The sequence below is a fragment of the Malania oleifera genome, chromosome 10 (assembly GCF_029873635.1).
Source record: "Malania oleifera isolate guangnan ecotype guangnan chromosome 10, ASM2987363v1, whole genome shotgun sequence".
NCBI classification, from domain to species: domain Eukaryota; kingdom Viridiplantae; phylum Streptophyta; class Magnoliopsida; order Santalales; family Ximeniaceae; genus Malania; species Malania oleifera.
Window position 1 is genome coordinate 94,379,153 of NC_080426.1, and position 25,821 is coordinate 94,404,973.

The 25,821-nt window shown below is 37.9% G+C and overlaps 1 protein-coding gene across 4 annotated transcripts; it reads right to left on the reverse strand.

Moving 5' to 3' along the window:
* Positions 1–175: 175 nt before the first annotated feature.
* On the reverse strand, positions 176–19,275 carry LOC131166182 (ethanolamine-phosphate cytidylyltransferase-like). Of its 4 annotated transcripts, none has more exons than XM_058124506.1 (10): positions 18,928–19,275; positions 17,767–18,190; positions 6,096–6,331; positions 4,273–4,451; positions 3,191–3,262; positions 2,935–3,002; positions 2,645–2,765; positions 1,723–1,788; positions 1,501–1,623; positions 176–608 (listed from the first exon to the last, which is right to left on the reverse strand). In XM_058124506.1, the coding sequence occupies exons 2-10, from the start codon at positions 18,129–18,131 to the stop codon at positions 537–539; spliced, it is 1,302 nt and encodes a 433-aa protein (XP_057980489.1). In that variant the 5' UTR covers positions 18,132–18,190; positions 18,928–19,275; the 3' UTR covers positions 176–536. The 4 variants fall into 4 exon arrangements, with proteins under 4 accessions (XP_057980489.1, XP_057980490.1, XP_057980491.1 ...); XM_058124507.1 differs by lacking the exon at positions 18,928–19,275 and adding an exon at positions 18,646–18,851; XM_058124508.1 differs by lacking the exon at positions 18,928–19,275 and adding an exon at positions 18,677–18,703.
* Positions 19,276–25,821: the final 6,546 nt, after the last annotated feature.

The window sequence follows — 25,821 nt, forward strand, 5'->3', positions numbered from 1 at the left end:
AATATAATTAATTATTAAAAAAAATACATTTAAACTGTCTAACCTAATTATTTTTCAAAAAAAAAAAAAAAGTTTCATTCCAAACTTTTCCCTTTGTAACTGTCATTGTGTTTGGGGGTAGGATCTCATCAAATTGACGTCATTTAACACATCGCAAATGGCCAAAAAACACATAAAACACCGAATAGGGTGCAAAGAAATTAGCATACACCCACCGTAATAAAATTAGCATTATTGTTCGACATTTCACTGGTGAGAGACACACAGGAGGAACAACAAAGTGATGAACAATGGTACAACCAAAAAACGTAAAAAGGAAAAGAAGAAAAGAAAAGAAAAGAAAAGCCTCCTATGAGAATACCCTAAGCCTTTTGTCTTCCTTCTTTTCTTCCTTGTCTTCTTAAAACGGAGGGGTACAGGGCTAATATACATCAACACCAACACGACGGGCATCTCTTTATCATTGCAGCAAAACAGAAGGCAGAATTCTAACAGAGAAGGAAGCTACTGAACCGAATGTGTACCCAAGCTTGCTCTCAGTCTCCTGATACATATTTTTTTTCTGCATAGTATCTCTTCTCACTCTCTACCTTCTTGGCATTACGTTTCTGCATTAAACAAATATAACAAGGAGTGAAGAATACAGGCTATAAAAATCCTAGCAGCCGAACCATTTGAATACATGACATCTATACATTAAATGAACAGATATCAAAATGTAGACGAGGAAAGAGGAGAAACAAAATAACTGGCACCTACTGCAATTTGCAGTAGCCTGTATTGAATAACAATATCAACATCCTAGTATTACATTAAATATTTTTAAGGTCCTCCTAGGAGAAAAAAAAAATGGTAAAAAGAAGTTTCGAACCAAATGCCATAAAAATGGGAGAACAATGATGAGGTGAGAATTGGGGAACAAGTAATCCTGAAAGAAAATATAAAAACAAGAGCATCTTGCGAGAGAGGGCAGGAATAAACTTTGACAAGGAATAAGAACAATGTAGCACTTTTCAATGCAGAAAATCAGGGAATCCACATTAGGAAACAAGGGGAATTCTTATGTGCAGGATGCCATGAAAAATAGATCATAAGTTTTGTAAGTTAGGCACACAACTACTGAATCGATATCTAGTGTGCCATTTCACAAACATTCAAAAAATAAATAAAAGTGCAGTAAAAAATAGTGTTACTTCACTTTCCTTCAATGAAAAGGGATAGTGCGATAACAAGCTTGCTTTATAATACAAGCGAACTGCCTAACTGTGGAAGAAAAACACGAGAAAATAGAAAGAAAGAACAGAGCATTTATATTTGAAGGCTAGTCACTTCAGGATTTACACATGTTAGCTGAACATTCCCCAAGTAATAACAGTTGCCCCCATCCCACTAGTTGTGCAGTATAGGCACTTAACTAGCATAGATGTTAATCTGTCACTCAACCGGTAGGAATCTCATTGTGTTTGTGAGAAAACCAAGAAAAAAAAAACTAGAGAATACCATGTATGCCTCATGATTTGCAACTATCCTTTGTGCCACTGAAGAGGTGGTTATATTTTTGGGGCTTTCAAGCATCCGGAAAATTCCCATACTCTTGGGAACAGCATGCGGATCTGTTCCGCCCTGCATTATGCAGATTCACCCTCTTTAAGAAATCATTTCTAAATGTGTAAAAGTGGAATAGTTGATCATATATGATAAACATCAAATTAGACAGCTTACAGTCATTATAGAACTGTTCTCGGCAACTGTCCCATGCACAACCAATGAGATGTTAAAAGTTGTTATCTGCTCAAGCCAAGAAAATGGATTTCAGCAGTAGCTAGTAGTAATGAAAAAATAAAGATAACCATAATTTGATGTAGGAATTTTTTTTTAAAAAAAAATTAGGAAGGCGATACAAACAAAAATATTCACCAAATAAAAAGAATGAACTGACTAGTCAGAATGTTATAAAGTTAGCTATACCTATAATGTTATAATACTCAAAATATTTTCTAATAAAAATACATTCAACAGCTTATCAATTTCATTAATGTATCAAGAAATTAGCTACAATGCTCAAAATCTTTCCAAATAAGAACGCACTGAGCAGACCACCCAGATCATTCATGTGATGTTGCATTTTTTAAACTTGTATACTTAAAATGAACGAAAAGATCAAAGTCATCATATTTCTAATTAATATATACCTTGCTAAATACTAACATGCTAAAAATATATATTTTTCTAACTTTATTGAAACATAGTACTCAAAATCCAAAGATGGATAAAGACATTTAATTGAGACAAGTACTTAATTTAAGTATTTCTCATAATAAGTACTTATTTTTTAAGACACTCCAAATGGGGTTAACTATTAAAAACCCTTGCATCCATGATGGTGTACTAGGAGTTCAGCTTCTCTCAAAATGGGCAGTCATATAAACACTAATAGAGCAAGAAAACAAGATTATGACTAGTAAATGTTAATAAATAGTGCAGTTTTAGGCCCAAACAACAAAAACAAGGCAATTTAAGCACTTTAAACAGATACACAGGTTAAAAACAAGAACTTCCGCTTGCCCTTTCGAGAAACAAGAACTTCCGCTTGCCCTTTCGAGAAATTAACACAAATATAAGAGAAATTTGAAGTTTAACACACCATGTCCATTGTAACTTTCCAAGGTGCACCAATGATTACTTCATCAACATAACGGCAAGCCAGTACACTAAGGCTACGCTCATGTAGATGCATAATTGGATGGTGAGATCCTCTCTGTTCACTGCATAAAACAGAAAGTCATTAATTCTTTTTAATATTTATTTTTTCTCCTCTTTAAAAAGCCAGACATGAAACTTAATCATATGCGGACTTCCAAAACTTTCAAAACAAGATAAGCATGGCAAATACACAAAGATAAACAGGATCAAGCATGACGGCATAGGAGATACCTGACAGTCTGATCAGCATAAATACCAACAAGTAGAAAATCTCCAAGCTGCCTAGCATTCTTGAGTACCTGTGTTAGCAAGAAAATTTGGCTAAATACAGGCAGGCATTAAATGACAACAAAAAAAAAAAGTAAAAAGCCATATTATTGGAAGGCGGATATAACCAATAGAAGCAGAAATAAAACAAGATAAATAAGTAAAATAAAAACAATAAATACACTCTAAAGCTCACAGTAACTTTGACAATTTGATGTACCTCAACATGTCCTGCGTGAAAAAGATCAAATGCCCCATCAATGTATACAATACGAGCATTTGGTCCAGGTCCCTAAAAATTTGGATAAAGAAACAAAGATGTCATTGAGGAAAAAGGAGGAAGAAATAAATAAATAATTATTAAGATATTAAAATGAAAAGAAGAAGAAGAAGAAGAAGAAGAAGAAGAAGAAGAAGAAGAAGAAGAAACATGAATTTTCTTTCATTTTAGCCTTGAGAGGGAGGGATGTTCAGGTTGGTGGCATGTTAACACATGTTAAAAAGAGTGGTGAAAAAATGGAGAAAGGATACTGGGTGGCGGTTGAACTTAAAAAATCCAAATCAAGTTACTTGCTTGGCCATCGCTTATACACAGATAATAGTTCACACACACCCATATCACCAACAAAACTATTTAAAACTATTCCTTAAAAAATTCTGAAAAAAAATAAATAATAAATTGCTTACAACTAATCAGGGTAATATATTATGAAAGGTAGCCAATATCTTAGAGGAAACCTCATATTTCAAATGCTAGAAAGATTTTCCACAATAACATCTATTCACCCTGAAATCTGCTCAGCTGCTTTATGCACAGCCCTCTCCCCATAAACTAGTCATTTGACGAGCATGTAAGTTTAGGCCAGCCAAGGTCTCATGCCCAGAACATATTTACTCACAATATCTAGTCTGCATTAAGGAAAAAGAGACAAAAATTGAAGGACATGAGCTGAAAGTGGTTATGGTGGAGACACATAGTTTTAGAAAACTCAGTCTGACGTTTCTTCAAAGAAATTGGTCCTCCTGTCATTTGTAATTCACTTCATGACCATTAGCAGAGTGATACCATTTTACAAGGTAATTTCAATTTAAATTTGAAATTTAAGGTATAATTGGGCAGTTTTACTTCAGGCAGCATTAAAGCTCGCAAAATGCCAGCCAAAAAAAAAAGGCAAAGGCAACAAGGTATGCACATGTAAAGAATCATAATGAATTAGCTTGTCGCATGCCAAAAGAAATACCAAATTGAGATTCTTGACTTGCAAAATGAACCCAACAGATGAAAATACACCCAAAGAATACCTTGCCATTTGAAAACTGCACAATCCTTCGAGAAGTAGGAAGAAAATGAGATAAGTGGGCAGCCTTTGAATGGCTTTCCTCAGCCCTACTTTTATTTGTGTTATGAGACCCTTTATGCAAAGTCGTGTCATCATTATCTTCACAAGCTTTTGTATCTTTTACAGAAGAAAGTATCCTACCTGCACACAAATAATATTAATTTTAAACAGTGAATTGCATAATAATGATGATGATAGTGATTTTATTAACAAGTGCCCTAGGAGCACTAGTTAAAGTTCCAGTTTAGGAAATATTCCTCCACTTATTACACTGGTTTGACTTTGAATATGATGATTCCCAATGCACTGCATGAAGAATATTTCTTAAAATAAAAAAAAAAATAACAAGGTAATAATAATAATAATAATAATAATAATAATAATAAAATGAAGAAGAAGAAAAAGAATAAGAAGAAATTAAACAGTGAATTGCAAAATAATGATGATGATAGTGATTTTATTAACAAGTGCCCTAGGGGAGTTAAAGTTCCAGTTTAGGAAATATTCCTCCACTTATTGCGCTGGTTGACTTTGAATGTGATGATTCCCAATGCACTGAATGAAGAATATTTCTTAAACTAAAAACATTAACAAGATAATAATAATAACGATAATAATCAGACACACTCAAACAAGATGTTTAGACTGGACTTTTCGGATCAGGATAAGATGTGGCATCTTTGATGTATGAGCATGTACAGATATATTATATCACCCAAGAGAGAAGAGGAAGAGACATTTGACGATGATGCAATAATGAAGTATGCAACTCTACATAATACAAACACACTCAAACAAGATGTTTTCAAGTGGGCTGTTTGGATCAGGATGGCATCTTTAATGTATAGGGCCTATGGGCATGTACAGATCATATATTACCACCCACGAGAGGAGGGGAAGAGACATTTGGAAATGTACATGGGATTGTCACACACACACACACACACAGAAAGAGAGGACATTTTTTCAAGTGAATGTCATCTCATTTGGGAAATTTAGAGGAGTGGATTTATTTGTTATTGTAAATTAAGCCTTTAAATCCAGAAGAAGAGGAAGAAGTATGTAATCTCTAATCTCTAGGATAATATGCTCAGAAACACTCAAAACAAGATATTTCAGTGGGCTGTTTCAATCAGGGTAGGATGTGGCACATCTGATAAATGGGCATGTACAAGACCACATATTACCACCCCCAAAGAAGCAAGAGAGACATGAACATACCTGGGATTATTACACACACACACACACAAAGTTCATAGTGAATGTCACCCCTCATTTGGGAAATGTAGGGCAGTGGATTCATCTGTCTTCTTAAATAAGCCTTTAAATCCAGATATAGACTCACTATAGCGGGAAAATATTTTCAAAAGAAGAAATTTTAAAGACCAATTTGACTTTTAGGAGCATCAAAATGCATTTTTGCTTAAGACATGGCAAAAATGTTAGGAGAGAGAACATCCACATTTGACATGTCTATTTCATCATTTTTGAGCTCATCTGATCAATATTAGGATCACACCAACGTGAAGCAAGAATTCGGCTTTTCTTTCACCAAAATAAATGCTTTGCTTAATATAAGGCACATACGATAGAAGACGACATCTTTTATGTTTAAAAAGATCTACGTTAACATGTCTAGTATTCACACGAGTTTGAGCTCATCTGATCAATAGTACTACCACAGCAATGTTAAGCAAGAATCATGTATTTCGTCTCACCAAAACAAAATTTTTGACAAAAAAATGAAAAATGCAACAGAAATACAGAATAAGAGAATACTAGTACCTACAATATCTGTGCTGGAGACGCCTTCTGTCCGTTTGATCTGCTTGTAACGGCCAGCTTTCTTAGCCAGAGCATAAGCATCAGTTCCATCTGGAAGCAAGCAAGGATCGTCACCATGTATAATGTAGTCAATCTTATGCTCATTGAAGAGGCTGTTCATGAATTGCTCGTTTATCGCATAAGGAGCATTGGCAATGACTTCATCCACCCATTTCAGCCCACTAACAAGAACCAACCTGGAAAGGACCTCAAATTAGATTCAATTAAGTACTTGAACCCTCTGTATGCAATAGTCCGGCTAAACTCAGCTGGCCAAAAGCCTTATTCTTATTCAAAGAAGTCCAAACAGACTCTTGAGCAGAACCTAGCATGCATGATGTTAAGGCTTGAAATACATTACAAACCTAAGAGCTTCTGCTTTTAGGTAGTGTTGCTAACATGGCATCATAGCCATGGTTGCCCTAGATTCTAGTCTCATTGCCCGCTTTTATTATTTGGTTGTTAAAAATTATCTTACTGCCTGCAGTGGGAGTCATTTATCATTTGTTTATCCCTCCACATGCAATTGGGCAGCATGTGCAGTGGAGTGTTAATGCTTGATATACATTGTTGAACCACAACCGAACAGCTTAAGCTTTTAGGTGAAATGTTAATCTAACACATGACATCACAAAGCAGAACCACCATCCAACTCTTTTGCCTATGTACAGTTCTACACAATATTTTAAAAGGTGCAGTCGGAGCTTGCATCAAGTCTAGAGTCTAGACCTGCATAAAAAGATGATGGGGATCAGCATGCACCTTGAGAATCTTTCGCGGATATAGTGACACGTGGACAACCACCCAAAGTCTACCATTGGATGTGAACTTTATTTGCAGCAATTGAAGTTTCTCTTGGAAGCTAGCTTGGAAAGAGGATGACAACTTGCAAGTCAAAGAGTCATGTTTTTCCAAGAAGCATTTATTTCATTTTAAGTTCCTAGACTCCGCTATCATAATTATTCTAATTCCTAGGCACTTATTTCCTATAACAAACTATTTACTAAGAACTTCATTACCTATGTTTTAAATGTTTTATTTTACTTTTGTATTTTCTTTAATCTCTTAAAAAGCTATGTGCATGCTCATGTAAGGCTATAAATATGTCATCACTTGTATTGTAAAAGGGATCTTTGCATTATCAATTAAAAAGGAAGCCTTTGCTTAAACTTGTGAATCTTGTTCCTCTCCTTGTGAGTAGTGTGAGGCTACGTTTCGTCTCCCCAGAGATTGGGTGGTGAGAGACCACGACAACATCAACATCATCATCAACACTACACACCCACTCCTCTTTCATAGCTCACAACCACAACCTTCCTCAAGCTTCATTCTTGTCTCAATATTCCTAAGGATCAACAAGCTTGTTCGTGGTGCAATCGAGTACTCATGTGTCTTGGTGTTTGTCATTCCGAACCTTTTGTTAAGCTCGTTTCAATTCCTTGTTTGTGACCATCTAAAACAGCCCCTAAAAGTACCTTGTAAGCCTTGAAACTCTACCCAAATCCTTGATTGAAAAACCTTGTTCATTCTCTTTGACTCTTCCAAGATTTTCAACATGAACATGCTCGCTAGTACCATGCTTAGGGATATTTGATTTGTACGCTAGGACTTGTGATCTAAGACTTCTAATATAACATCTTTTAAAGTGAACTTAATTATTTGAATGAAATGATCAACTGAGGGCTTTTAAACCAAATCATATATGTTTTCAAAATCTCAACAACTTGTGATCATTAGAATATGCATGTGATGTTCATGCTTGGTTAATTCAATTCTTCCCATAGATTGTGATATTGTGTGTGTGCTACAAAGAGGGACAACCATAGGACTAGGGCTAATTAGAACCGTCCTACATCATATTGGTATCAGAGCCTAAGTTAGGTTCACATTTGACCTTGCTTTGTGTGACCAAACACCATTCCAAAGGGCTGCCCTAGTGTTGGCCAAATCCTTCCCCAACCCCTAGGATGTCTACTCGAGCCGGGAATCCTTACCGAGGTCGTAGGACTGATGTTGAGAGAGATGCGGACTGATGTTGAGAGAGATGCCTCAATAGATGAGCTTCAATATCAAGTCTGTGACTTGAATCAAGAGCTAGTTGAGACCTACCAAAGACTAGATAGGTTGGAAGTTTAACTACTCCATAACCCACCCCAAGACAATTTAGAGTCGCCCCTTGAGCAAGACAAAGCCACCTATGCCTCCTAGAGAAAGACCTCCTCTTCCTCCACAAAGGCAAGTGAATAGCCAAGATGACTTTGTTAGGAGACCCCCACGTCATGAGCCCTATGCCTAACATTGGGGTGATGAGGACTATGACGTTGATGACTTTCAAGGTAGAAGACCTTACCGTAGGGACCATCGTGATCCTTACAAGGATGTGATGAAGCAAGTGAAGATAAAGGCCCCCACCTATAATGGACAGATGGACCCTAAAGTCTTCCAAGATTGGTTGACTGAAATGGATTCCTATTTTGACTGGTATAGGATGACTGACCGTCATTAGAGTTAAGTTTGCAAAAATGAGGTTGACGAGGCAAGCCAAGCTCCATCGATTGAATGTCGAGAGGCAAGAGGCAAGGTTAAATCATAGGCCCATTGAGCACTAGGACCTAATGAAGGATAGGTTGAGGGAGAAGTTTGTACCCCTTAGCTATAAAGAGCACCTTATGGATCAGCTATATAGTTTGCATCACGATAGCATGACCGTGTCAGAATACATGAGTCAATTCGATGAGTTCTCTATAAGATGTGATGTCTATAAGACTGTTAGTCAGCAGATCTCCCGATTTCGCATAGGATTAAAGCCTAAACTAAGGAGAGAATTGTTTATGCATCTCATTGAGTCCCTTGAACAGGCCTATAATTTAGCTCATGACTTTGAGCAAATGAATAAAGGGCCCATAGGAAAACGATTTGGTGCCTCTTCAAATGAGTCATACTCTCGAAAGGTACAGATTTATGACAAGTCCCAACCAGCGCAATCATGTCAAGTCACCTCCCGAGGGAGCAATCCCATAGTCTAGCAGCCAATGGACAAAGGAAAAGCACCCATTACTGGATCCTCTCGCCAGAGTTCTAGCAATGCAGTGTGTTTCAAATGCCATAAACAAGGACACTTTGCCAAACAATGTCCCACTGGGAACTTGGCACTTGATAGGGAAGATGGTGAGGACGAGCCTGAGGAGGATCAAGTATATGTTCCTGAAGTTGTACCTAGTGAGGATGAGTTGTCAAGTGAGCCAAATGAGAGTGCCCAATTGAGTGTGATGAGACGTGTTATGATCATTCCCAAGGATCAAGAGGACTAGCGTCGCACTTCTATTTTCCATACTTACATCAAATGTGGGAGTAAAAGTTGCAAGATGATCATAGATGGTGGTAGTTGTATGAATGTTGTGACTAAATCAACAACTGAGAAGTTGGGATTGAAAGTTGAGCCACACCCACAACCATATAAGGTAGCTTGGGTTGACGCCACTACCATGCCCGTGAGCCATAGATGCCTAGTCCTCATTAAGATTGGTGATTATGAGGACGAGATTTGGTGTGATGTCCTTCTCATGGATGTTGCCCATATTTTGTTAGGACAACCTTGGTTGTATGATTTGGATGTCTCACATAATGGGCGTGCCAACACTTATTCCTTTAGGTGTAATGACAAGAGAATTGTTTTGAGTCCACTAGAGTCGCAAGGTGAGAAAAAGAAGGAAAAGACATAAACTAGTGGAAAATCATTGAATATCATGAATAAAAAGCAGTTTGAGCAGGAGAGTCAAGATACATAGGTAGTGTATGTGGTTGTTACTAGGGAGACTAAGGCGCCCCTTCTTGAGCATGAAATACCACTGGAAGTATCACTCATACTTTCCAAGTTTGAGGATGTCATCTCTGAGCCACCTAATGAGTTACCTCCCTTGAGAGACATTCAACATGTCATTGACCTTGTTCTTGGTTCGTCTCTGCCTAATTTACCACATTATAGAATGAACCCGAGGGAACATGAAGAGTTGATGAAACAAGTAAGCAAACTAAGGGAAAAGCGTTTTATTCAGGAGAGCATGGGTCCATGTGCCTGCCCTGCTCTCCTCACTCCCAAGAAAGATGGTACTTGGAGGATGTGCATCGACAGTAGAGCAATCAACAAGATCACCGTCAAGTAAAGATTTCTCATACCTAGACTAGATGATATGCTTGATTAGATAGTAGGATCCAAAATTTTTTCAAAGATGAACCTTAAAAGTGGATACCATCAGATTAGGATTAGACCAAGAGATGAGTGGAAAACTACCTCCAAGACGAAGGATGAGTTATATGAGTGGTTAGTCATGCCATTTGGGCTAACTAACGCACTGAGCACTTTCATGAGAGTTATGATTCAAGTATGAAGGCCTTTCATTGGACACTTCCTTGTAGTCTACTTTCATGATATATTGATCTATAGCTAGACTCGGAAGTAGCACCTTGTCCATTTGAGAAGAGTGTTTGAGGTTTTGAGGGAGAAGAATTTGTATGCCAATTTAAAGAAGTGTACTTTCATGACTACACATGTCAACTTCCTTGGTTTTGTTGTGTCTGAGCATGGCGTTTCTGTTGACCTTGATAAGGTCAAAGCCATTAGAGATTGGCCTACTCCCCAGAACATACATGATGCGAGGAGTTTTCATGAGTTACCCACATTCTATAGGAGGTTCATTAAGAACTTTAACACCAAAATGGCCCCCAATTACAAACTGCCTCAATAAAGGAGAATTTACATGGTCGAAATCTGCGACAAAAAGCCTTTTTGGTTATAAAAGATTTGATCACTAAAGCACCACTACTACACCTCCAAGATTTCTAGAAATTATTTGAGGTTGCATGTGACGCCTCGAGTGTAGGCATAGAAGGAGTACTTAGTTAGGAGAAACATCCCATAGCCTTCTTTAGTAAGAAGTTGAATGAGGCAAAACAGCAATATTCTACCTATGACAGGAAATTTTATGTTGTAGTACAGTCACTGCGACACTGGAGACACTACCTCCTTCCTCAGGAGTTTGTCTCGTATTCAAACCACCAAGCCCTTAGGTATTTACATACTCAGAAGAAGCTAGGGCATAGACATATGAAATGAGTCGAGTATATATAGCAGTACACCTTTGTACTACACTGAGCTGGTGTTGAGAACAAGGTTGTTGATGCTTTGAGCCAAGTTGTAGCCACCATACAAACTCTTCAGGTGGAAGTTGTTGGCTTCGATAGCATCAAGCAACAATACTCTTAGTGTAAAGACTTATGTGATATCTTTTCTGATTTGTTGCAGGGAGTTCCTAGATCTCACCCAAACTTTGTGATTCATGATGGATTTCTTTTTAGAGGAGCTAGATTGTGTATCCCATCCACATCACTATGTGACCAGTTGATTTGGGAATTTACATGCTAGAGGCGCTGCAAGTCACTTCGGTAGAGATAAGACCATAGCTATGATTGAGAATAGGTTCTATTGGCCTAGTCTTAAGAGAGATGTTGCTAGGATTGTTTCACAATGTCGTACTTATCAGACATCGAAGGGTAGGAAACAAAACTCAGGATTGTATACCCCTTTGCCCATGCCACACATCCCATGGCAGGACATCAGTATGGACTTTGTGTTAGGTCTCCCTAGGACTACCAAGGGAAATGATTCAGTGTTTGTTGTTGTGGATAGATTTTCAAAAATTTCACATTTTATTCCATGCAATAAAACACATGATGCCTACAGGATTGCCACTATATTTTTCAGGGAAGTAGTGAGACTTTAGGGTCTTCCCAAAACCATTGTTTTTGATAGGGATGTGAAGTTTGTGAGCTATTTCTGGAAAACCTTATGGGCATTACTAGGTACCAAGCTCAAATTTTCTAGTGCATATCACCCACAAATTGATGGGTAGACTGAAGTGGTAAATAGGAGTCATGGGGACCTATTGAGATGCTTGGTAGGTGAGAACATCACAACTTGGGATTTATGCCTTCCTATGTAGGGTGGCAAAGTGGGTCGAAACCCGACGAGTGACCTGTGACCCACCTGTTTAAACCAAGTTTGGATTTAATACAAACTGACCCATTTATAAACGAGTCAACCCGGACTCGACCCGTTTATTAAACGGGCTAGACAGGTTCAGGTCAGGTTTAACTTATTATATATACAAAATCAAACCTAATCCCCAATCCCCAATTCCCCATCTAGATTCTAGAGCAGTGGAGTGGCCTGCCGCCTACGGCCATATCCCATGATCCCATTCCCATCTCCCAACTCCCCAATTCTCCCTCAGCCTCATGGCCCTCACTGCCTCAAGTGTCAGGACCCTCATCGGCTCACTATCTCACGTTGTCACACACAGCCTCACAACTCACAAGTCAAAGACTCACAGGCGACTCGGCACTGCAGAAGGCTAGAACCTTCACTCCTGGCGCTGCAACAGTCGGCAATGGCAGAACTCCTTACCCCCCAGGCATGCCAAATTTGAGACTGAAATCTCAGATTTCCCGATTCCCCTGCAGCAAGCCTAGTTCCCACAATTCGCTCTCATCAGGACAGCACTTGCTTTATGGAGTTCATGTGTCACGTGTCGGAAGAGTCATCAGTTCGGATTTGGGCATTTGAATGCTTGAGACAAGCTTGCAATGTTTAGTGTTCATTGTTTGTGTAATCGTGTTTGGGTTTAGGTTGAAGATGCTGCGACATGGGTCTCACTACGAGGTTCTACATTTTATGTTTTTTTATTTAAATATTAATAAATAAAATGAAGGAGAAGGAGTGCTATTTTTTTTTTTTTTTTAAATATTGTCATAAAAATTTAAAATAAATAAATTATATTTTTCAACGAGTGACCCGTTTATTAAACGGGTGGGTTTGGGTTTACCTCTTAGTCACCCATTAATAAACAGGCCAACCCGTACCCGAACCCGTTTAACCCCGACCCGTTTATGACTCGCCTAAACCCGGCCCGTTAACCCATTTTGCCACCCCTATTCCTATGGCCAAGTTTGCATTCAATAGTTCAATGAATAAGAGCACAGGACTTAGCCCATTTCAGGTTGTTACAGAATATAGTCCTAGGAAGCATATAGATCTCATTCCATTACCACCTGAATCAAGAGTGAATGAGCAAGCTGATACATTTGCAAAGCACATACATGATTTACACTCAAATAAGAATGAAAATTAATTTAAGCAATGAGCAAAATAAATCTATTGCTGATGTACATCCCACGTTGCACGAATTTTCAAAAGGTGATATGGTTATAGTTCGAATTCACCTAGAACAGATCCCTTCAAGAAAGGTAAGAATGCTTCATGCCAAAAAGATGGGACCATTCAAAGTTCTCAAGCAAATAAGTTCTAATGCTTACATGTTAGATATTCCTGATGATTTTGGTATAAGAAATGTATTTAATGTTGAAGATCTAACACCTTTTCTAGAAGCTAATTCTTTTGCAAAACCTAGCCCTACTAACCCTGCAGATGAACCTACTCCATTCATAACTCCAGTTGCACCAGAAAAGCCAAATTTACCTTTACCACCACCATTAGTCCCACCAAAGAAACTCAAGCAAATTGAAGACATCCTGGATGTTAAAACAACAAACACACAAACTGGAACGTACCAAAAGTTTATGGTCAAATGGAAAGGGAAGTTACTATCAAAAAACAGTTGGATTCTTAAAGATGATGTCCTTCGTCTCAACCCGGAGCTATATACCAAGTACTTTCGACATAATTCTCCAGAGGAAAATTCTTTTCAGTCGGGGAGAGATGATGGGAATCAACATGCACCTCGAATATCTTTCGCAGATATTGTGACACATGGACGACCACCTGAAGTCCACCATTGGATGTGAACTTTATTTGCAGCAATTGAAGTTTCTCTTGGAAGCTAACTTGGAAAGAGGATGACAACTTGCAATTCAAAGAGTCATGTTTTTTCAAGAAGCATTTATTTCATTTTAAGTTCCTAGATTCCACTATCATAATTATTCTAGTTCTTAGGCACCTATTTCCGATGACAAACTATTTCCTAGGAACCTCATTACCGATATTTTAAAAGTTTTATTTTACTTTTGTATTTTCTTTAATCTCTTAAGAAGTCATGTGTAAGTCATGTGCATCCTCATGTAAGGCTATAAATATGCCATCACTTGTATTGTAAAAGGAATCTTTGCATTATCAATTAAAAAGGAAGCCTTTGCTTAAACTTGTGAATCTTGTTCCTCTCCTTGTGAGTGAGTAGTGTGAGGCTATGTTCCGTCTCCCGGGAGATTGGGTGGTGAGAGACCACGACAACATCAACGTCATCATCAACACTACACGTTCACTCCTTTTTCATAGCTCACAGCCACAACCTTTCTCAAGCTTCATTTTTGTCTCAAGATTCCTAAGGATCAACAAGCTTGTTCGTGGTGCGATCGAGTACTCATGTGTCTTGGTGTTTGTCATTCCGAACCTTTTGGTAAGCTCGTTTCAATTCCTCATTTGTGACCGTCTAAAACAGCCCCTAAAAGTACCTTATAAGTCTTGAAACTCTACCCGAATCCTTGATTGAAAAACCTTGTTCAGTCTCCGACTCTTCCTATATTTTCAACATGAACATGTCTACTAGTCATGCTTAGGGATATTTGATTTGTACACTAGAACTTCTGATCTAAGACTTCTAATATAACATCTTTTAAAGTGAACTTGATTACTTGAATGAAATGATCAACTCAGGGCTTTTAAACTAAATCATATATGTTTTCAAAATCTCAACAACTTGTAATCATTAGAATATGTTTGTGATGTTCATGCTTGGTTAATTCAATTCTTCCCATAGATTGTCATATTGTGTGTGTGCTACAAAGAGGGTCAACCGTAGGACTAGGGCTACTTAGAACCGTCCTACACCAAACGACCTAAGGCATAGTCTAAAACTCCTAAAAAGCAAATGCATCACACTGTAACTTGCACACTTGCACAAAAGGTGTGCCTTGTGCACTTTTCCAGTTGAGACACACAATTTGAGTTCACGTATTTGAAGGAAATTTTGGTTTTAGAATGGGCTAGCAAAATGCCAAAATCTAATAAGAAAGGATCCAGGAACACTCTAATTAAAAAAAGTCACAAACCTAAACATTTCCAAAACAATGGAATGTCACACCTTGGATCATGAAGCCTACTTAAACTTTGTACTGTTATGATTATCTCTTATCATAGTTTACTTAAATGACATCAAGTCTATCTGCATAGAATGGACAACAAGTAATTTAAAAATCATATTTGAATTTTCTTTTTCAAATTTTATAAATATTTTCACTAATTTTCCTTATTTTTCCAAAATATATGTGATATATTTATTTATATCAGTGTTTTAAAAAGCAAAGGCGTAAGGCGAGGCGTTTTACCCTCCTTGAGGTGAGGCATAAGCCTCAAGGCATTGAGGCGTAAGCATTTTGGGACTTTATTTTTTAAAATAATTAATAAATCAAATCAAATTATATATAATAAAAAAATGAGAAAAATTTTAAAATAATGGAGAAAAAAATAAAATATAATTTTTAAATATCATATAAGCCAATTTAACATAATAAACACAAATAATACATGTTAAAAAATAAGCATGAGCCACATTACTAAAATAAGAGAAAAACCAAATTAAAGCATCCTCCACTAATTTCTAAGAATATAAAACTAAATGACCAAAGTTCAGAGGCTGTTCAAATTGGAAGGGATCCACGACTCGTCAGAGAGAGACAAGAAGCTTGGAGGAATCGTCAGAGAGGGAGAAGGAGCTAGAGGAAAGCTAGGAAGCTTCGTCGAGTCGTTGGAGAGGGAGAAGGAGCTGGAGGAAAGCTAGGAAGCTTCGTCGAGTCGTCAAAGAGGGAGAAGGAGCTGGAGGAAAGCTATGGAAGCTTTGTCGAGTCGTCGGAGAGGGAGAAGGAGCTGGAGGAAAGCTACGGAAGCTTCGTCAAGTTGTCGGAGAGAGAGAAGGAGCCGAAGGAAAGCTACGGATGCTTCGTCAACTCGTCGAAGAGGGAGAAGGAGCTGGAGGAATCGTGGGAGAGCTACGAAAGTTTCGTCGAGAGAGGGAGGAAAGAAGCTTCGTTGAGGGGTTTTGACGTTCTAGAAATGCGTACACCTTCCCAACTAAGGCGTAAAATGCGCGTTTTTCTTCCTGAGGCATATGCCTTTTCCCCTGAGGCGTACACATTTTAGGCTTTACGCCTTAGGGCGTTTTATGCTAAAAAAGCATCAACGGTGCACCTCAAGAACACCATTTAAAACACTGATATATATATAAATTCCCAAAGGGCTTACACCATAATGCCTTGAGCCTTACACCTCACTTCTTGAGAGTTAAAACGCATCGCATAACACCTTCGCCTTCTAAAACATTGCCTCTATCAATAATCGTATGTATATAGAAACACCATATTCCTTCACTCCTAAAAAGTTTCTAGATTCTAAAGTTTATCCCATTTCTTGTCCCAACAATAATTTCTACACAATATTCCAAAAATCATGTCGCTGGAAGAAGAATTCGCTGACATTAATTCATCAACTTGAAACTATTGACCTCGTTTGTGCAATAGGGGGATTTATTTGTGTTTCCATTTGTTTTTGTCCACCTTTTTTGTTGGGCTTTGTGTTGTTCTGCAACAGCTCAAATGTTTCCTCTACTGTTCATGCTTCCATCTTGGAGTAAGCAGCAATAATAACTCTGCTGTATGTTGCTCAGAAAGCTTTTATTATTGACATGAATGAATACATGCAAGCAATTGAAATTAAATTTCTCAAACGTCCCTCTAATGGAAGGAAGATTACTTAAGATTACATTCCAAAGGTGTCAATACTTCGGGCAGTAGATATTTGCCCTAACAATTGCCACTATTGAGCAATAAATGTTCCTAAAAAACAAAATGTAACTCCCCTTGTTCCATTAGATATCTCATGAGTATCATTCATGCTTCTGTCCATATAAGACAAGAAAAATGTCCTTCATACAAAAACTTATTTAACAAAACCTATTCTACAAAGTGAATAAGAGAAAATTACTTTGGGAAGTGCTCAATAACAGGGTGCAGTAGTCTACTTTGCATTGAAATTTGATGAATGATCAAGTGCCACTTGTATTTGTTAAAAAAGATTCATGTAACTTTTTTTTGTTTGTATAGAATTTTTCTATTTGACCGAGGGAATTCAACGATCCACACCAGGTAGGGGCAAAGAGCCAACATATAGCTAAAAGAAATACGCACACATAGTTGGTAACTGTATAGCATTAGTCAATTGAAAAGGAATGTTTTTCTAGACAAATGATCTTCCCTCTCCACTGCCTTTTGATCTAACTAATAGCCAAATGAGTAAATTTACCAATTCCATATTCTAAGCCAATAAGTGTGACAAGTCAAGTCCAATATAACCGGGAAAAAAAGGCATGCTGATGAGAATTCATATAAACTCATACAAGCATTTCAATCACTAATGATTAATGTGCTCTTCACAAATTATTGTTTCCTGTTGGAATAAACAAAAACGAAAAGGAAAAAAAAAAAAACTCAATTCCAAAGCGTCAATTGAAAAGCCAAATATACTAAAATTTCAATAAGAAATTAAATAATTGGCAAAAGTAAAGCCCACCTCTCTTCCATGGACAGAACAGGGGGGCCCTTATTGGCTATGATCTCCTCATCACTCACAACTCCTACCACCAATTCATCTCCCAAAGCCTTGGCCTGCCTCAGTGCATTAGCATGGCCATAATGCATGAGATCAAAACAACCGTCCATGTAGACCCGAACGCGTTTCTTCACGCATTTCTTCTTCTGGAAAATTCCCAAATCAGGCCACAAATAAGGGAAGCTGGGAACCCCAATTCCACCAAAATAGCCCGTCGACAGCCCCAGCAAGGCAGCCGTCAGCATTATGCACCCAAACAGGTGAGGGTAATAGTAAACCCCATCCCAGATCCAACTGCTGCTCTCAAATTCCATGGATTCTCCCATCTTCTCTTATTGTAGGACTCCCTTGAGACTTCTTCGCTGGGTGAGAGGAGACACAAATCCTGCAAACCGACACAACAAAATAAATGAAACCTCAGAAATGCAAAATATTCAAGATGGGCATAAATTTCAGCCTAAATTCAGAAGACCCAAAAATCAGCAGGAAAACATTAAAAAACGGAATTTATATTCACGAAGACGAAAAGAAAGACCAAAAGAGGACACATTCCGGAATTGCAGGCGACGAGGCAAAGATATTTTACTGAAAAATGGTGCAAAAAGAAAATGTGGAAGAGAATCTTCCTTTTGAAATGAATAAATAAACAAGATATGAACGTTCAAACAAAAACAAATACAAAATACAGCTACAGAAGATTTAGATTTGACAAAGACTCTGTCAAGCGATGCGAGAGGAGCCTTAGAATCAAGCTGAAGGCCCGAAGAACAGAACCCACGAAACATTGAAGGTAGAATGAGCGAATGGAATAAAAAAATCGACGAAAATAAGTAACATTACACGATAAAACCCGTGGATATTGTCAAATTACCAAAACTTGATGCCAAACTGAGATACCCACCTGAAATTCAGAATCAGGGGACAAAAACAGAATAAATAAATAAAATAACAGAGATACGAACAATAGAAAACATATCGATTGACCTCGGCGAGAAGAAAATTGGTGATTACTAAGGAAATGAACAGTGGGTTTTTGATTACGCGATCAAAAAAAAAGAACCCGTCGCGTGGAACTCAGAAATTGTGAAAAAAAAAAATTTATTGTGGGATCGAATCTTCCACCTTTTCTTCGTTTCTGCTTGTGCCTCCTCTCTCTCCTCGCTCTCGAGTCTCCTGCCTTAAATTTTCTCCTTGTCAAAAAGAACGTCTCAGGTTTTGTAAGAAAGATGGGCCATAATTTTCGATATTTTTATTTAAATAAAAAATTAATGATTTCAGGAGAAAGATTCAGATAGTTGAAGGAGCAGGAAAGGCTGGCGGTGGTAAGCAATCAAAGAATTGTTCGTTGATATTCTGTCAGCAATGAAAGAGATCCACCAATCACCGTGTACATGTTACATCATGATCAAATTCTCATTGACAATTATAAATAATAAGCATGAATGCGTTGATGGATTGATCGCACTACCCCCCCCCCCTCCCCCTCCCCGGGCCCGCTTTTTTAATCTTGTGGGATGAGATGAGATAATGGTGTCACATGTTTCTCCTTTTAGCCTCCCAAGGCAAAAATTCCAAGTGTTTTTTATTTTTGATTTTATTTTTTAATAAAATATTACAAATTTTTTCATTTTGATGCATCTGAAATTTCGTTGGACCATAACCAAATTACATCATTTCTGACTACTGGAGAGATAATGAATATGATAAGGGGAGATGTGTTTATATCAATCGCCATATTGAAAGAGTTCATAAATTATCACTTCGACTATTCGATCTCGTATGAGAAAGTCTGGTTGGGCAAACAGAAGACAATTGTCCAAATCTTCGGCGATTAGGAGATGTCATATCAAATTTTACCGAAGTGAATGGAACACACATGTACGGTTAGTACAAAGGTAAACTCCTAATTGTAACGTGACCGGATGCAAATAGGTAAATATTTCCCCTTACATTTGCTATTATCCAAAAGGAAAGTCTGGACACAAGGAATTGATTTATGTGTTAGCTTCGTTCCATTACGTCTGCGAAATGAGATGGACGCAAGGAAAGGTAGGAAGAAGAACACATGCAGCATATGTCATCAAGAAGGACATAACCACACAAGGTGTAACGCCCTGACCCTCTAGGCGGGCCCGGAGTGTCACTAAACATACATAGCATACATCTCTCTGATACCACACATATACAACCTGTCCAGACAAGGGAAAAACGGGTATTCCATACTAATCTAAATAAACATGCACAATAGAAATATATACATCATCTAATACTTACCATAGTTTCTAACTGTTCCCATAAACATCCATACATACATAAAACGTAATCTGCTATTACAATTCCCAAAAGAGATAGACATTGTCTAATATCTCACCAACTCTGGCAAGGACTATCAGCTATCTAAACTCAGTCCGGCAGAACGCTAGGCTCGATCCCTTAGAGGACCTGAAACAACATTTGTATGCTAGGGTGAGACGTCTCTCAGTAAGGCAGATTATATTATTGTTAGTGTGTAGTTAACATGAGATTTCGTGTGTACATATATTGCTAACATTTAAATACATTTAATTGGCATTTTAAAATCTGCATTGCTTTGTAAATCTAAAAATATATACTATTGGCTCAATATAGCCCTTTCTATAGTAAATATGCTCATATATGCCTAGAAGATACAACCCGATCTGTAGGACTCGCGTCGTCACACCATCACATACATGTGCGACATACTTCCCCCCATGATGGGTTATGCAACACAAAGGCTGGACCTAACAAATAGTCGGCCTACTAATGTTAAGTTAAACATAAAGTAGTACGATGGTGCCTACTCAATCTGTACCTAAAAGGCCGCCCGAAGGCCGAGTCATCCGGAATTACTACATTGAATGGAGCCCCAAAATTTCAACATCGGGGAGTACTTTATCCAGGTCATCAATCGCCTTTCCCATCCACACTCTATCTGAGACATGTGGTTGCACCCCTACATACATATAGCTATGGTGTCATTCTCTTACCATGAGATCATCATAACAGGGCTCTGCTATCATATATGGCAATTTACATCGTATAAAACTATAATCACAATTCATTTCATGAAACCGTACGTAACATAAGTTTGTACATAATTTTGTGAAAATATCTCCTGGATACTGACTCGGTAAAAATCGACGTATCATATCTGTTATAACTGGCTCGGTAAAAATCGGCAATTCATAAACTTGACATTTAGCCGTCATATCTCATCTCTTGGCACATAGCCGTCATATCTCATATCTTGGCTAATAGCTGTTACATTTTAGTATTACACAAAACCTGCTCATTTAATGTCAATTAAAAACTATACTCATGCCACACAATTTTCATCTAATAACTCATAAATAAATCATCTGCTTGAGAAAGTAAATACTGCTGCTAAAACTAGGGTATGAATATCTCCAGGTTGTTATTTTACTAAATATAAATATATAGCTAAATATGGGAAAATGGAGATAATCAATCCTACCGTCTTTGGTTGATTTTAAAACAAGCCTATGGTTTGAAATAACAACTTTCCAACTGGTGAAAACGTTCATAAAAACCAATACTATACTTCAAAAATATCATACTTAAATTTAAACGGTTGGTTTTGAAAATAAAGTTGGTTAACCAAACCCTAGGCTCGGAAACCCTAGAAAAGTCGTAATTGTTTACCTAAAACCGTTTTAACATTTCATTCCGTTAGAATTCATAAACATAGCTGACATAATATAATCCCCTTACCTATTTCTTGAAAAAATGACCCGAGACGCTCGAAAACCAAACCCTAGATTTTTCCCGAGATTAAGAATTCACTCCGCTAGACTCATAGAGATTCACCGTCTGATCCTCGTGGTAGCTTTCGATTGTTGATACGGACAACGATTGGCGAGAAATCGTACAGAGAGAGACGATGGGCTTCGGTTAGAGAGAGAGATATTTAGTTATCTTAATGAAGAAGCAAACCAAAATCCTATTTGTAGCCCCCTTGACCCGATCAAATTCGTCGACAAAATGGCACCTTCATTGATGAACCACAGTAGGTTGTTTATCGACGAAGGAATGGTTTCATCGATGAACCCTAAACCTGATATCTTCGGATGTTTTGGATCTTTTCGTTGACGATGCACTAAATTTCGGCAACGAACTTCAGAAGGGCCTTCGTCGATAAGAATTGGGACTTTGTCGATGAAGCCTATTGTTCCTCTTTAAAATTTTCCTTTCCTCTCTTCTTATTAAATTTTAGAGTTCAGGTCTTTACACAAGGTGTCCAAGAAGGACGCAACCTGGGGATGCAGCTAGCCCTTCACATTGACTTATTACGCACTTATAGGACTTTTACTGCATATCATGTCATTTTTATATTTACTGTATTTCACTAGTACCTTTTACAAGATTGATTAAGGGCCTATTGATCGCACTATGTTGACAATGGGCAATGAGCATCGATCCAGCCGAGTGTGGGCTAATGGTCACACTGAGCCCTTATACTGTCAAGGGGGCACACGGTTTATGTAGCGCTGGTTTGATGCAAAAGACCACATTGTTAGATAGATACGCAATGCGGGATTCTACGGGATATATCGAATTGTCCATGTCTAGTTGGATTGGCATCTGGTGACCGCTTTCGTGGACCGATTGAGACTAGAGATGCATATGTTCCACCTACCGCATAGGGAGGCGACTATCATGCTCTAGGATGTCGTGGTTTTGTTCATGTTGCCCATTGATGGGCGGCCTGTCACTGGTTGTACTACCGAAAAAAGTAAACGGCCCTATAGACCGTCAGGGATGACTCGCACTACGCCGTATACGCGAGCGTTTGTTAGGGGTTGTGCCACCTGACAACATAGGGGTAGATGCAGATGCAGATGGAGATACAGATATTGTAGCGTGCCAAGTACAAGCCCATATTTTGAATTTAATATGTGGGATGCTTTTTTGCGACCTACTGGCGACACATGCGCATCTGATGTTCCTTCCACTCCTAGAGGACCTCATGCATATTAGCTCGTATAGTTGGGAGTCCATGACTTTGGTGTGGCTGTACAAAGAGATGTGTCGCTCCGCACACCTTAATAGGCGGGATATATCTGGCCTACTACGTTTACTACAGGTTTAGGTTTGCGAGAGATGCCCCTCTTTAGCTCATTCATGCCTCGGTGTGCTGGAGATTGAGAGGGACGAGAACAGGCGCCCGGTTGACCAAGTCTCACTCGCATACCTGTTAGTAACAACATCATTTACAATACATTTGTTCTTTAAGTACTACGAATACTAATTCGTAGTACTTACTACTTGTTACATTCAAATACTTATGTTTTTATTTTTGTACAGATAAAGGGACGAGTTGAGGGCGCCATCAGTTGTACAACATACCTTTCCCTAGTACAGGTTCGAGTGGGACATGCACCGAGAGCATGAGGTATAGTCAGATTAAAGTGTAGCACATTATAGTTTTTCTCTACCATATATATATAGTTTGCTTACATTTTACTTCTGTTTAAGTGCAATTCATATGGAGGCCCTACACGGATGACATTATAGCTGACCTACCCATCAATTATGCAATCAGGAGTGACTAGTGGGTTCCCAAGTGTCACTCATATGCTTTCATATCATCAAGTGGTATCTTCCAGGCTGATTTTTGTGGCAGTTTGGCTATCGACAGGGCATTCCCGACCGCTTCTTGATGTTGAGGGTTAATGTACATGGGGAGGACCTACATCACATTGATGGACGCGGTCAAGGGGTCACCAAATGGGTGACAATGCATGAGATGTACGTGATTGCATGGGAGCATTGGCGAGAGTATATTCTACCGATCGAGGTGGAGGACGGTCCTATATGTCCGAATGACCCATACTTTAGCTAGTATAGGTCCATCACACGATGCTTCGTGGATAGGACCACTGCTGTATATATGAGCCTCATAAGAAGACTTCAACCCACACCTACTTTTTTTATGTGTGCGTTACGATGTGAATGTGTTAACCAAATTTTTCCGTATACTGCAAGTCGTTGTACTACATGAGGTAGATCTAATCTTTCCAGATCTTGTCGTACATAGTTTAGTGAGAGCTAGATTAGTGCTTGTCCACGAGGATGGACAACAGATCCCTAGACCTCGACCTGACCCTCTTGCACGAGGAGGTCTAGCAGCTTCAGTATGAGGAGGACATGCTTTATCCAGTCGTCTTGTGAGCTACTCTAGTGAGCTGCCTATTGTACATGCAGAGTACGTGTTTGGCTCTTCAGTACCGTATGCTCCTTTGCTAGGAGCTGATATTGCTGGACCGTCTAGTAGACAAGAAAATGCTGCGTCCAACTCTACTACCACCCCATCCATTTCATACCTATTGGACGACATTTTCGATGTGAAGGAGGTGGATGCACTCGCCATGCCACCTCATTCTCGTCCAGAGGCATCATATGAGTTATCTCCCCATCCACTTCGCATGGATGCTAATTATGCAGTACTTCTTGGTGGAGATACTGGACATATAGGACGACAACGGGATAGGACACTAGATGCAGATAACCAGCAAGGAGAGGGCAGACGTAGACAATAGCTGCCCTGACGCCGAAGACGACCTTCCTGTAGCATCGAGTAGTCTCATTCTTTTGATTTGATGTGTATAGCATTGATTATGTTTATTTCATTTGCAAAGCATCGATTATTTTTATTTCATTTGTATAACATCATTGCATTATTTATGTATAATTGGGAATGTTTATTCATTTTTATTAACACGTGTATGTGAATGAAAGTTGTGTATGGTAGTTGTGAATGAAAGTTGTAAATAAACGTTGTGGCCATACTGGTATTCCTAATTAAAATTGTTTTCTTTAAATAGGTGCATGGATTTGAACATGTGCTTTTATGTAATGTTTCCCAATATGTATATGCATATGAAAGTTGTGAATGAAAATTGTGAACGTACTGGTATCAATTTCCATGAATAAATGTTCTCTTTGAACAAGTGCATTGATGGATATGGTCATTTTTAAAAGGAGACTACCAAAATTGTTATAGTAAGTCGATATTTTGAAACATAATTGAGTTCACTAGGAGAATCAGATCAATGGCATCTAATAAGCCGAAACGTAAAAACAGAGCAGGTTGCAAAAAAAAAAAAAAAACTCCAAAAATAAAAAAGTTAAAGGAAAAAAGTTTGGAAGAATTAAAAAACAAATTCAATTCAAAAGAGGGGAAAGAATAAGAATCAACCCCATCTTTTGCTTTTTCTTCTCCGATTTGACGGTCATGCTAGTTGTTCACACTTCACAGTCTTCCAAAAACAATAATGTAGAAGTTGCGAGAAGCAAGAGGACATAGATCCTTAAGAGCCATATAATATAACTATAAATTTAAGCCCCCATATGCTTTTGGGAATGGTGTGAAAATTGAAAATTTTTAGGAAAGAAGAGCAAAGAAAATATAATTTTATATACTATTTATATTTAATATTTCTTAACTCTTAATTATATTAATGATATATTAATTATTTTAAAAATTTAAATATCAATGATTGTAAAATTAATTTTTTTCATTAATTTATAATATTTTTGATTTTTTACTTTTCTTAGAATCAAACATAAGAAGTAATCCTCTTTGCAACTTGAAAAATATAAAGAAAAAAAAAATAAAATGAATCCACTTTTTTATATTTAGTTATTGACGAAAAAAAAAAGATATTGAACAAATTAACAAATAATTTTTTTTCTTAATTTTTATCACATTAAAATACAAATTTAGTATTCAAAATCTTAAAAAGAAAAAAAAGAGAATGGAATGCTTCGGTCTTTCTAATTTACAAAAAAAAAAAAAATTTGCATGTAGTGTAAATCTTGCTGGATCGTCCAACAAGATTTAAACAAAACTTATTGGACCATCCAACGAGATTTCTTTGCCACGTGTTAACACATGATTAGTCAAATTGTATAAATTCCTTGGATGGTCCAGCGAGATTTGTTCATCCGGCGAGATTTCAAATGCATCAAAAT

What these genes read in the sequence shown, in the direction of transcription:
- LOC131166182 (XM_058124506.1), bottom strand. Translation starts at nt 18,131, where the DNA reads ATGGGAGAATCCATGGAATTTGAGAGCAGCAGTTGGATCTGGGATGGG. An exon ending in CTCCAGCACAGATATTGTAG is followed by an intron (nt 4,452 to 6,095) that starts GTACTAGTATTC and finishes ATTTGTGTGCAG; the next exon opens with GTAGGATACTTTCTTCTGTA. An exon ending in TGCAGTTTTCAAATGGCAAG is followed by an intron (nt 3,263 to 4,272) that starts GTATTCTTTGGG and finishes CCAAATTTTTAG; the next exon opens with GGACCTGGACCAAATGCTCG.